At 36.6% G+C, this 11,129-nt stretch overlaps 1 protein-coding gene across 2 annotated transcripts in view; it reads right to left on the bottom strand.

Moving 5' to 3' along the window:
* The window catches only part of WASHC4 (WASH complex subunit 4), a 68,151-nt gene extending 57,022 nt beyond the window's left edge, over positions 1-11,129 (bottom strand). For both annotated transcript variants that reach the window (XM_006141435.3, XM_006141436.3), the window contains exons 1-6: positions 11,009-11,129; positions 7,487-7,626; positions 3,343-3,396; positions 3,164-3,229; positions 2,332-2,377; positions 1,814-1,881 (exon numbers count right to left, since the gene is read on the bottom strand). In XM_006141435.3, the coding sequence (XP_006141497.1) occupies positions 1,814-1,881; positions 2,332-2,377; positions 3,164-3,229; positions 3,343-3,396; positions 7,487-7,626; positions 11,009-11,069 (435 nt within the window). In that variant the 5' untranslated portion in view covers positions 11,070-11,129. The remainder of the gene's footprint in view (positions 1-1,813; positions 1,882-2,331; positions 2,378-3,163; positions 3,230-3,342; positions 3,397-7,486; positions 7,627-11,008) is intronic.

Here is an 11,129-nt window from a genome sequence, read left to right as displayed (position 1 = left end):
GGAAAGTGAGAAAGTAAGCCGCCAAGTCTGGGACTGGAACCGTGGTCAGCTATGTGGGATTCCAGTGCTTTTAACCACCATACCATCTGCCAGCTCCAATAATCTGTATTTCTAAAAATTTCTCTGCTGGTGCAGATGATTCTCTAGGGAACACACTTTTAAAGCTACAGGTCAAATTATCTATTAAACAGGATTACGTAGAACTGAAGGTTGAATAATATCATAGAAATAACCATTCAACTTTCCAAATGTACAAAATTCAATTTTATTTACTTACTTATAATTTGCCAGAAACTAGCAGGACTCTTTCTCCACTCCGTGTCTCTGAATACACTTGTTCATTGTCTTATTATCTCCTCTGCCTTTTTTTTTTTTTTAATTTGGGGGGGGGGGCAGCAAGCATGTATACTGGTCAGAGACAGTACCTCAGAGGTACCAGCAGCAGCCAGGTAGAGCCATATCCACAGACATCTGAACACCAATTCCTTCTCCAAGTTCCAGACTGGTAATTCCAAACTTTTTTCTTTCATTCTCTGGTTGCAATAGTACTACAGGATAATATCCCTTATATAAAATGCTTGAGTTTCTGATTTTGGATTTTTTTTTCAGACTTTGGGACAACTGCATTTATATAATGAGATATGTGGTGATAAGACCCACATCTAAACACAAAATATGTTTGCATTTTATATATGCCTTAAGCACACAGTGTGAAGGTAATTTTATATAATTTTTTTTTTGTATTGCGGCATTTTGTCTATGCCCCATTACAGGTCAAGCATGGGATTTTTCACTTTTGACATCATGTCAACACTCAAAAGGGCTTATAATTTAGGGTAATTTTGACTTTGTGTTTTCAGATTAGGGAAGATCAGACTGTATTTGTTTCATTGCTTTCTGTTCTTTCAGTTCTCCAGTTCCTGTGTAACCTATGCTCTACATTAAATCTCCTCTTCTGAAATAAAATACCTTGTGTGATTTGTTTTCAAGAGAAAACACTGCATAACATATATCATCATCAAAATGTTCTCATGTCAAGTAGATAAAAACGTAGTAAAAATGTAAAAGATTTGAACAGTATGTTAGCATAACTGATTTCGGAGCCAGTGAGTGGTGTGGTAGATAAAGGTGTTGGATTCCCACATGGCCAACCACAGTTCGAGTCTCAGAACTGGCAACTCCTTTTTTCCCTTTCCCTTTCTCTGTCTGTCTCTCTTTGATCAAATTAAAAAACAGTAATAATAAAAAATAGAATGAAATAAATAGTTCTTTAAATATATATATATATATATCTATCTCAAATCACATATCCAACCATCAGAAGGGAGATGAGGCTGGAGGTACCTTTTCCTTATCTCCAATTTTTGCTCTTTCAGATTGTACAAGAACTATTTTCCATAATGTGGAGGTATAGAAATGATTTCATTCTTTCGATAAAACTAAACTAAAAGCTGCTGCTTTTAACAATATCATCATTGCTCATCTAACAACTTAATCCTCTCCATTAACTTTTTCCAACATAATTTATCTCTTCCCACTTAGTATAAAGTTCAAATTATTTTTAAAGGCATGATAACAAACTGTCCATAAATGAAAGTATACAACAAAATTTATTCTGATATTTTATTCTTTAAAATTTCTTGGAAATTTCTCAAGAGTTATAATCTCCTAAAGTATAATGCAATGCTAGTTAAGTGTCTTACCCTCAGAATACACATCTTCAGCATCTGAAGGTTTCAGAAATTTTAAAATTATGTATAATTTACTCAGGCTTTTCAAAGAAAAAGTTCAACAGAAAGTAAAAAGTATTTACCTGTAAGAAAGAAATAAATCGCCCCATCTGAATTTGGCAATCACCTTCCACCATGCTAGAATCTGTGGCTTTAAAAAGCAAGAATCATACTTCAACTTTTTAATTTAAACTCAACACCCAAAAGAAAACATGATTTTCCCCCCTTAGGACATGTTCTAATACACATAATATTGGAAACACATACTTCTTACACTTTAGAGAAAAATGAAATAATCATTAATCACATCAAATTAACCATCTGTTTAATTATTTAATTAATTCAAGGAAAATTCTCACCTAGCTAAAACACTTAGTAACTTGTGAAAATGTCACAAATTAATTTTAAGGAATTTGCTGCTACTTCATTGTTCAGGTTTTTTTAACCTGTTTACCAAACAAAGAAACCAACAAAAACTTTGAATTACTTTCTCACACTAACACATTAATAATGGTAGTCCTAGAACTGTGTATGAACTTTTGCTTATTTCAGTCTCAGAAAAGGCATCATCACATTGCAATTTTGAAATTTTAAAACTTACCTCCTTCTCCATAGAATAAGAGACCATTATAAAATTTAGTTTCAGCCTGTTTTTTAAGAAAATGGAAATAAATTGAAAGGTTATTATTTTGTTTTCATACTCCTAGGCTCTTCCTTTTCTACAACTAATAATAAAAATAAGGAACTATATAATTTTATAGACAATCATTTAAATTCAAAACCTGTTTATGATCCAACTAAATTTAATGTTATCTTCAGAGTACCGAAAGATACTTCTCATACTCAGAGCTGTACTTTGATTCCGTTAGCCTTTGCTTTGTCTTATCTGATCACCCTCACTGTCCCACATCCTTCTATAAATTCAGGAGAGATACAGAGCAACTACATACTATCAAAAAGAGAGAGAGAAAAAGATGAAAGCTACCAACTTCTACCAGAATTTTAATGGCTCTTGGCTAAAAAACACTAAACTAAATTTATATGAAAGATGCAAAGCGTTTTTAAAAAATCAGTTATATCTAGATGGTAAGCATACTTGAGAAGTAACACGGACTTTGGAGGTGTGCAGACTTAGATTCAAACTGCTATTGCCCATACAATGTTGGGCAAATGACACTCACTTCAAAGTTTTGGTTTCCTCATCTATTCTTCACAACCTCCCTGGGCTGTTTCAGGATTAACAGCGTTATTGTGCTGTTTGGCACAATTGTAGGTAAGCTATGAATGTTAGCTATTAGTATTAATAATAATACTAATAATAATAGTTATTTAAATAAATAACTCATTCAATATTAGATATTTATGCAAATACACATACATAAGCACGTATCTGCTTTTAAATGTTTTTAAAGTTTTAAGAAAACAAAAATTACCTCATATTTTAATTTCTTGATTTCACAACAAAGTGCAGCATAAACAGTAATGACTTTGTTTAAGACCTAGTTTCATGAATAAAAACATAAAAAACAAAATCAATTATAACACATAACTAAAGTATTTAAAAAAATACATCTCCCTTCTTTGAAAAAATGTTAGGTTTAGGATTCTGTACCTTGTTTTCAGTCTTTATGAGTTCCAAAAGGGATGACTGTTCATAAGGCAAAAGCTACAGAAACAAAGAAAAAGAACATTTCTTTTAAATTTGAATAATCATGAAATCTTAAATATACAAATTAAGACTAGAGTTACTTTATTTAAACTCATGTTAGACCCTGTACTCAGTACCAGCACAATACCAACTATTTTGTTCAAAACAATCTCATCAGACAACGAGCTTGGGAAGAACTGGCTCTGATGTGACACGACCACGTTAGAATTTCTCTAGCTGCCCTCTGGAGCAGAAAGTGGCTGATTATGAATGCAGTGCAACAAAATGCTGGGTCATAAGGTAATACAGTACCAATACTAATCAATTCCATTAGTTATGGCCATGAAAAAAGCTCTCTCATCATTCTGGAGTTAGTAACATTTAAAAAGGTACTGGGACCAGCAGATGGCGCAATGGTTACATCGCTGGACTCCCATGTAGTCGACTACAGTTCAAGTCCTGGACCTGGTGGCTTAAACTCACGCCAGAAGCATGTGTGTGAGTGTCCAAGATCCAAAGAGGAGAATGGAGGAGAAGGGATTATGGAGTGGTCATCCCCCTCTGTGGGGTGATTTCTTGCTTTCTGTCTCTCTGTCTTTCCGGTGAGCACTTGTGCCCTACAGCAAAAACCTCTCCCCTAAAAAAGATGGTATTATAGCTAAAGGAATCAAAATAAGTTATCATAAAGAATAAAACAAGGGAGAAAAGAGAAAATATCATCTCGTTTAAATCCATGGCTCAGAAACACTTAAAATATAGAATGCATTTCACTTTCTTCTCAGGCCAACTCAATTTCCACCTCTGTCATTAAGCCTTGCTGATCTTCACCTATAAGAGCTCTCTTTAGTAAGTAAATTTTAGCTCTTCCTTTTGGCACTGTTTACATGTTAATGATAGTATTTATGTAGGCAAATTATATATACTATCATTACAATTTCTTATAATAATTTTTATTTACACAAAGATTTTGTCTGGGTTTATGATTTTTCCATAATACCAAGCAAAGAACCTTGTATAGTAGAAACAAAATAACCATTCGATGGGATTAAAGGGCTGAGCCCACCCGCTAACGGTTAAGGGATCCAGATTCCACATGGTCAACCATGGGTCAAATTCTAGTCCTGGTAGCTTAAAAGCATGCCAGGCATGTGTGTGTGCCCCAAATCCTGACCGAATGAAGAAACCTAAGAGCAGGATTCAGCGTGATCACACCCCATTTGGGATGCTATCTCTGTTTCCCTGTCCCTCTTTGATAAGCATACGCAACTTCTGGCAATTAAAATAAAATTAAATAATGGAACTTAAAAAAAAAGTTTCAAAGAAAGTAACTTGGAGAATAAGGGGAGGTTCCATATGCCAATAACATTCAAAAGATGAGAACACTTCTGTAGGTAAAAATAAAAACTGAAAGACAATTTTATCCTTCAGTAAAATCTGAGAGTTGAGACAAACACAGAGTTTTGTCACCATAATAAAAAAAGACCCTTAAAGCCCAAGAGCAATGGCTAAAAAATTTAAAAGTATTACTTAAAGGCAAGTGACAAATACATGAAACGTAAAACTCTTAGAGACAGTACAGGTGGAGAAGGGCAATTTCCTAGTGAAGGTCTTACAACCTACAGTGATTCTGAGAGAAGTGCTGAAGAACAAAAAGAGAAAATGACAAATTTGGGGGAAAGATTTTTTTAAAAAAGATGAAACCTATCCAGCCTCCAAGAGAGAAGAGTCAAAAGTAAAGTCATTTCAGTTCACAAATAGGAAAAGCATCAGTGAGGCAGTTTATAGTAGGGATAAAAGCACGGGCTCTGGAGTCAAACTGCCTGATGTTAATTTGTCACTGGACTAAATGTCTCACTTACTTGAGTAAAGTTGCTCAACTTTTCTGTGCTTTGATTTTCTCATTTGCAAATGGAGATGTTCTATCTTATATAAGACTCTGGCGGGAAGTAAAAGTCACTACTTGTCTTACAATATAATAATAAAAAGATAACACAATTTAAAAATGGGCAACGAACATAACTGAGATTTCTCCAAAGACACACAATGGCCAATAAGCACATGAAATGATGCTCAACATTACTGGCCATCAGAGAAGTGCAAATCAACGCTATGATGAGGTATTATTCCATACCCGCTAGGATGGATATAGTCAAAATGACCAATAATATGGATTTGTGCAGCAGAGACAAATCCATAGGGACAGAAAGTATACCAGCTGGTGACTGCCTAGGGCTGATGGGTAATGGTGTAATGTGGCATGGCTGGGGGTGGGGGCAGTTTACTACTAATGGGTACAAAATTTCTTTCTGAGCTGGTAAAAATGTCCTCAAACTGACTGCAGTGACAGCAGTATATTTCTGTAAATATACTAAAAACCTCTGGACTGTACAAATTTAAATGGGAGAACTGTGATATATAAATTATATCTCAAGAAATCTGTTAAAAAGAAGTAAACAGTGTCTAACATATAAGTGCTCAATAGATACTTGTTACTATTTAAGTGATAAAGGACTGTGATTTCAAAAAAGAATATCTCAAAATACAGCCGAGTACAAATAACTTATTTTATACATAAAAAAAATTACTCCCATATTAATATTTTCTATACAGCACCAGAAACTTTTCAGAAATGATAAAAACATTCTATTTCTTGATTAGAATATCAGTGACATGCACATGAACTTGGCTTAATTCACTGAAAAGTAGTCTTAAAATCTGTGCATATTACTGTATATAAAATAATATCAGTTTAAAAAATAAATAAATAAACCCTGAATATTCTCTACAGCCCTATTTCTTCATGATGAAAAACAAAGGCTAGCTAATAGAATTGGAGTTTGTGCCATTCTTCGACATTAAAGACTGAGTTTGTATCATTATTTAAAAAAACGTAGGTCCAACCTGGCACGTGCTACTAAGACACTGTGCTCCACAGACTGTGACCACACGGGAGGGCAGGGTTTGATTATGGTTCCAACCTACAGCCCAGATTCAGTGGCATGCACCTATCATCTTGGTACTGGCCTGGGCAACAAAAAAGAGCCAGGCACAATGGCATATGCCTGCAGTCCCAGCCAAAGGCTGAGGCAGAAGAATCACAAGGTGAGAACTGTCTTTAAAAAAATTTTTTTAGGGGACCAGCAGGTGGCATGGTGGTTAAGGTGCTAGACTTTCCCATAAGACCAACCATAGTTAAAGTCCTGGACCTGGTGGCTTGTTTTCTCACTTTCCCTCTCTCTCTCTCTCTGTGTCTCTTTCTGGTCAAATTAAACTAAGTGAATGAAAAAAATAAAATTTAATTAAACATTTTTTAAGTTATTTTTCTTTTAATTTATTATTATTATTATTTTGGTAGAGGTCTTTGCCTTAGAGTGCGTATGCTCGCCAAAGAGAGAGAGAGAGAGAGACAGTAAGAGAGAAAGCAGAAATCATCCCCCATAGAGCGACATCCACAATGTGATCTGTCCTCCATTCTCCTCAGGATTTTGGGCACACACACATCTGGCACATGAGTTTCAAGGCATCTAGCCCAGGACTCAAACCACAGCTGGCCATGTGGGAGTCCTTCAACATAGCCACCATGCCATCTGTTGGCACAATTATTTTTTAAAATTGTTTTATAAAGCAAATTTAAGGGACCATCAGTTGGCGTAATGGCTATGTTGCTGGACTCTCATGTAGTTGATGGCAGTTTGAGTCCCGAACCCAGTGGCTTAAACTCACATGGGGCATGTGTAAGTGCGTGCTCAAGATCCCAAGAGGAGAATGGAGGAGATGGGACTGCGGCGTGGTCATCCCCCTGGGGGGGGTGATTTCTCGCTTTCTGTCTTTCTGTCTCTTTCTCTCTCTCTCTCTCTGCCTTTCTGGCGAGTGCACATGCCTTATAGCAAAAACTTCTCAAAAAAAAAAAAAAAAAAAAAAAAAACAAAAATACTAAAAAACAGCTACGTGGCCAGGAAAAAAGCAAATAAATGAATTTTCTACATGTTTCTTTTCATTCTTAAGATTTGAAGTGAAAAAAAATTTCCATTTTAAAACAATTATGTTTACAAGTTATAGTATGTCCTAAAAATACATATATAGGTAAAAATATAAAATAAAAGCAAACCTTTAATGCAATAGGATCAAGATTGAAATCCCAAACATCTCCAATTGAGTCATCCAGCGCATCCTCAATTCTTCTCAACTGAGATGTATATTCCTCAAGAAATTTCCCATAATTCTTAAGCTGGACTTCAGCATGAATTTCTAAACAAATTTTACAACAGGATGTGGTAAATATAGGTAACGAATTAAAGGACTTTTCACTTCAGCCTCAAAAGTCACGGCAAAGCATAGTTAATTATTACTTTAGAAGGCCTAAACTTCTTGAAAATACAGTTCTAAAGTTAAACAGTCATTCAGTTTTCAATCCCCATATACATAAAATAATTTTGAAAGCAGTAAAAACTACTATATTTAAAGATATAACCTTAAAAATCTAAAGCTTTTTTCTTCCAAGTCACTATCCCATTTACCCCACAATTTAGGACTTTTAATCAATCTGAATACTGCCTCAGACAACTCAATGCCCTAGTTCTATGTTTTAGTCATCCACAACTGTTCTGTAAAAAAGAAATATCTATGTTCTGAAGAAGATGCAAAAATCTGTGTTGTAACAGCATCAATACTTAAAAACCTAATTTTTAATTCTGTTAGCAGTGATTACTATCTACAAATACACCTGAATTTTTTAATGGACGTTTTAGACCTACTTCAGCATAATGAATATTAGTTCTATAATGCCTAAAACTTGCAGAGATATCTTACTTCTTTAACTATCATAATCAAGGTGGAAAAGCAGTAAAAACACTGGCTGAGTATAGTATAAAGTGCTGCTATTTACAAAATTTACCCACTAAGACATGACTTTGAGGAGTCTTTGCAATAAATTGAATAAAAAACAGTCTTATTCATCAAGATAAATAAAAGTAACTATTTCACTTTATACCAGATCTCAAAAAAGTTCATGGAAAAACAAAATTGAAATACGAGTTTTGGTGCAAGAAATGTTTGAAATCCAAGCATAGTTTTTGCATATTTTCTATTAACTTTTCTTTTTAAAGAAACTTTTTGCTTTAGGGAGCTTGTGCTAGCCAAAGACAGAGAGAGAGAGACAGAGACGGCAAGAAATCACCCCCAGGGGGGATGACAATGCCACAATACCCTCTTCTCCACATTCTCCTCTCAGGATCCTGGGCACACACATACCCAGCTTGCTCAGCTTCCAAACTGCCATCTGGGACTCAAACTGAGGTCGACTGAGTGGGAGTCCAGTGATATAATCATTACGCCAGCTGCTGATCCCTTCCGTGAACTTTTTGAAGACTTAATACATAAGCATTCATTTTCTGTTAACATGCAGCAATTCAACTCTAACTCAATTTATCATATTGATGTTAATAACTTTATTCAATCTTTGTCTTCTAAAAAGGTAAAAATTCTCTCTTCTCAAAGTAGCAATGCGAAGTGACTTTAAGTATGTTGACTCATGCTGTGCTGAAGTATAAGACCTAGCTCCTTGGTCTCCCTTATTTTGCAGTGAATGCTCTGAATCAGATGGATCAATTTTAGTTCATAAAGGTTCCTATCTCATTAATCTAGACAATTTTGGAAAACAATTGGTCTAGATGTGAATCATAGCCTAAAAAATTAATGAAAATCAGGCATAAAGAAGAGATGAGAATTTTTCTCTTCCCTACAATTTACAGATAAAAACTGCCTTAAGATTTTCAGAATTTCAGGACCAGCAGTTAGTGTAATGGCTATGTCGCTGGATTCCCATGTAGTCAACCATGGTTCGTGTTTCAGACCCAGTGGCTTAAAACTCACGCCGGGCACACGTGCGTGCGTGCCCAAGATCCCAAGAGGAGAATGGAGGAGAAGGGACTGTGGAGTGGCCATCCCCCTGGGGGGTGATTTCTCGCTTTCTGTCTCTCTGTCTCTGTCTTTCTGGTGAACACACATGCCCTATAGCAAAAAACCTCTCAAAAAAAAAAAAAAAAAAAGATTTTCAGAATTCCAAGATGTGTTATTCTGTTACACGGGAAATGGCCAATCACAGCTTCACTGGACCAGCAAATGAGTTTCTAATGGCAATGCTAGAAAGTATACCAATATATCACTTTTTAGTTTGTTTGAAGATTCACAAAGTAGCAGTCAGCAAACGATATATAGTAATATCAAAATTCCTTGCTGAAAAGATCATGGATAGTTGTAAAACTGGTAAAAAGATTTGAAATAAGAACTATGTGGGGATTCTTCAGGAGTGAAATTCCAAAATCCTATTTAACATGCTTACCTCTTCCAACAAACTGAATTCCTAGTTTGATCTTTGTATCCCTAATACCCAGCACAGCAAGCAGTAATGTTGAGTGAATAAGATCATCCTACTCTAAACTGAACCATTTTTTAACCCAATAACAAAGGTTAATTCCAATTTCTTAAAAATACTGGAGTAGATCTTTGTTCATAAACCTGATATATGACAAGGTGTGGTTCACTTTATAACAGTAAATACAGATTCCTGTCCACAAAAGAAGTGAAGATTCTGTTATTACCTCCAAGATTATTTTTTAATGCTGCATAAAAGCTAATGCCCTACCAAATATTTTAGAAAAACGACAAACTATTCTGGATGTAGCTTTACCTTTGAGATTATGATAAAACCGAATTACTGCTAACTTTGTAGACATTAATCTCTCCTTGCAAAATTCATCTGGTGTTTTTTTCTTTTTAAATGACATTTTACCTTCTGGGACAATTATGCAGAAATAAATCAAAATCACAGTGTGTCCCATCATCTCTCATATTACTTATACTGATAAAACTCACCAAAGAAACAGACTGCTAACTTGTAATAATCTCAAGTAAAGTTTCACTGTAAAAATTAGCTTTGCCTTTCTTTACATATTTTTTGGGGGAAAAGCTGAATTTGTTAGGTTTGTTCTGATTTTTTGGTTGGACTTCCAAATTAGAAGCAGACTTGCTGTCATTTTCAAAATCTTTATAGCTGCAAAGGCAAATGGCGAACATCACTGAAAATTACCATTTAACGTAAATAAATGGCTTGAGATAAAACTTTTCACGTGCACACAATTCTTTTGGCACTACCTTCTACGGTTATAAGAATGTGAAAGAAAAAAAACCACCAAACTTCCAAAAAGTTGGTTTGGAAGGAAAAGAAGAAAAACAGGAAACGAAACAGGAACCCAGACGTCAGCCTCTCCTACGGCAGAAGTGAACGCTCCGAGAGCCTGCAAACCCAGCGGGGGAGACAGGGGCGTTCCGGACCCCCAGGCTCTGGGCCTGCCAGGGCGCACCCCGGGGCTGCAGAGCGGACGCCGCTCCCCCGGGGCAGCCCCGAGTCACCACGCCGCACGCCGAGCCCCGAGCCGGACCCGCCACGGCTGGGACCCCGACCACGAAAGAACCGCTGGAGAGCGCGTCCCTCCCACACCCCAAGAGGTAGAAAGTGTCCCAGACCGGACGCTGCGCAGCGACCGCGACGCAAAGCCCTCCCGCAGGAGCGCTGCCAGGGCTGCGGCGCGCCAGGGAGCGGACCCGCAGCCCTCGCCCGGACGCTCCTTACTCTGCGAGCCGTCGTCAACGCGGTCAAACTCCCAGTCTGGGGACAGCGTCTCCACCGCCATCACCCCGGCGCCTCCCACAGACACAGTCCCAACCAGCCCAGCCGCGGCGGCCTCACCCCA

This window comes from Tupaia chinensis, unplaced genomic scaffold (genome assembly GCF_000334495.1).
Source record: "Tupaia chinensis unplaced genomic scaffold, TupChi_1.0 Scaffold000054_1, whole genome shotgun sequence".
Classification (NCBI taxonomy): Eukaryota; Metazoa; Chordata; class Mammalia; order Scandentia; family Tupaiidae; genus Tupaia; species Tupaia belangeri.
This window is presented reverse-complemented; position numbering and strand designations above follow the sequence as displayed.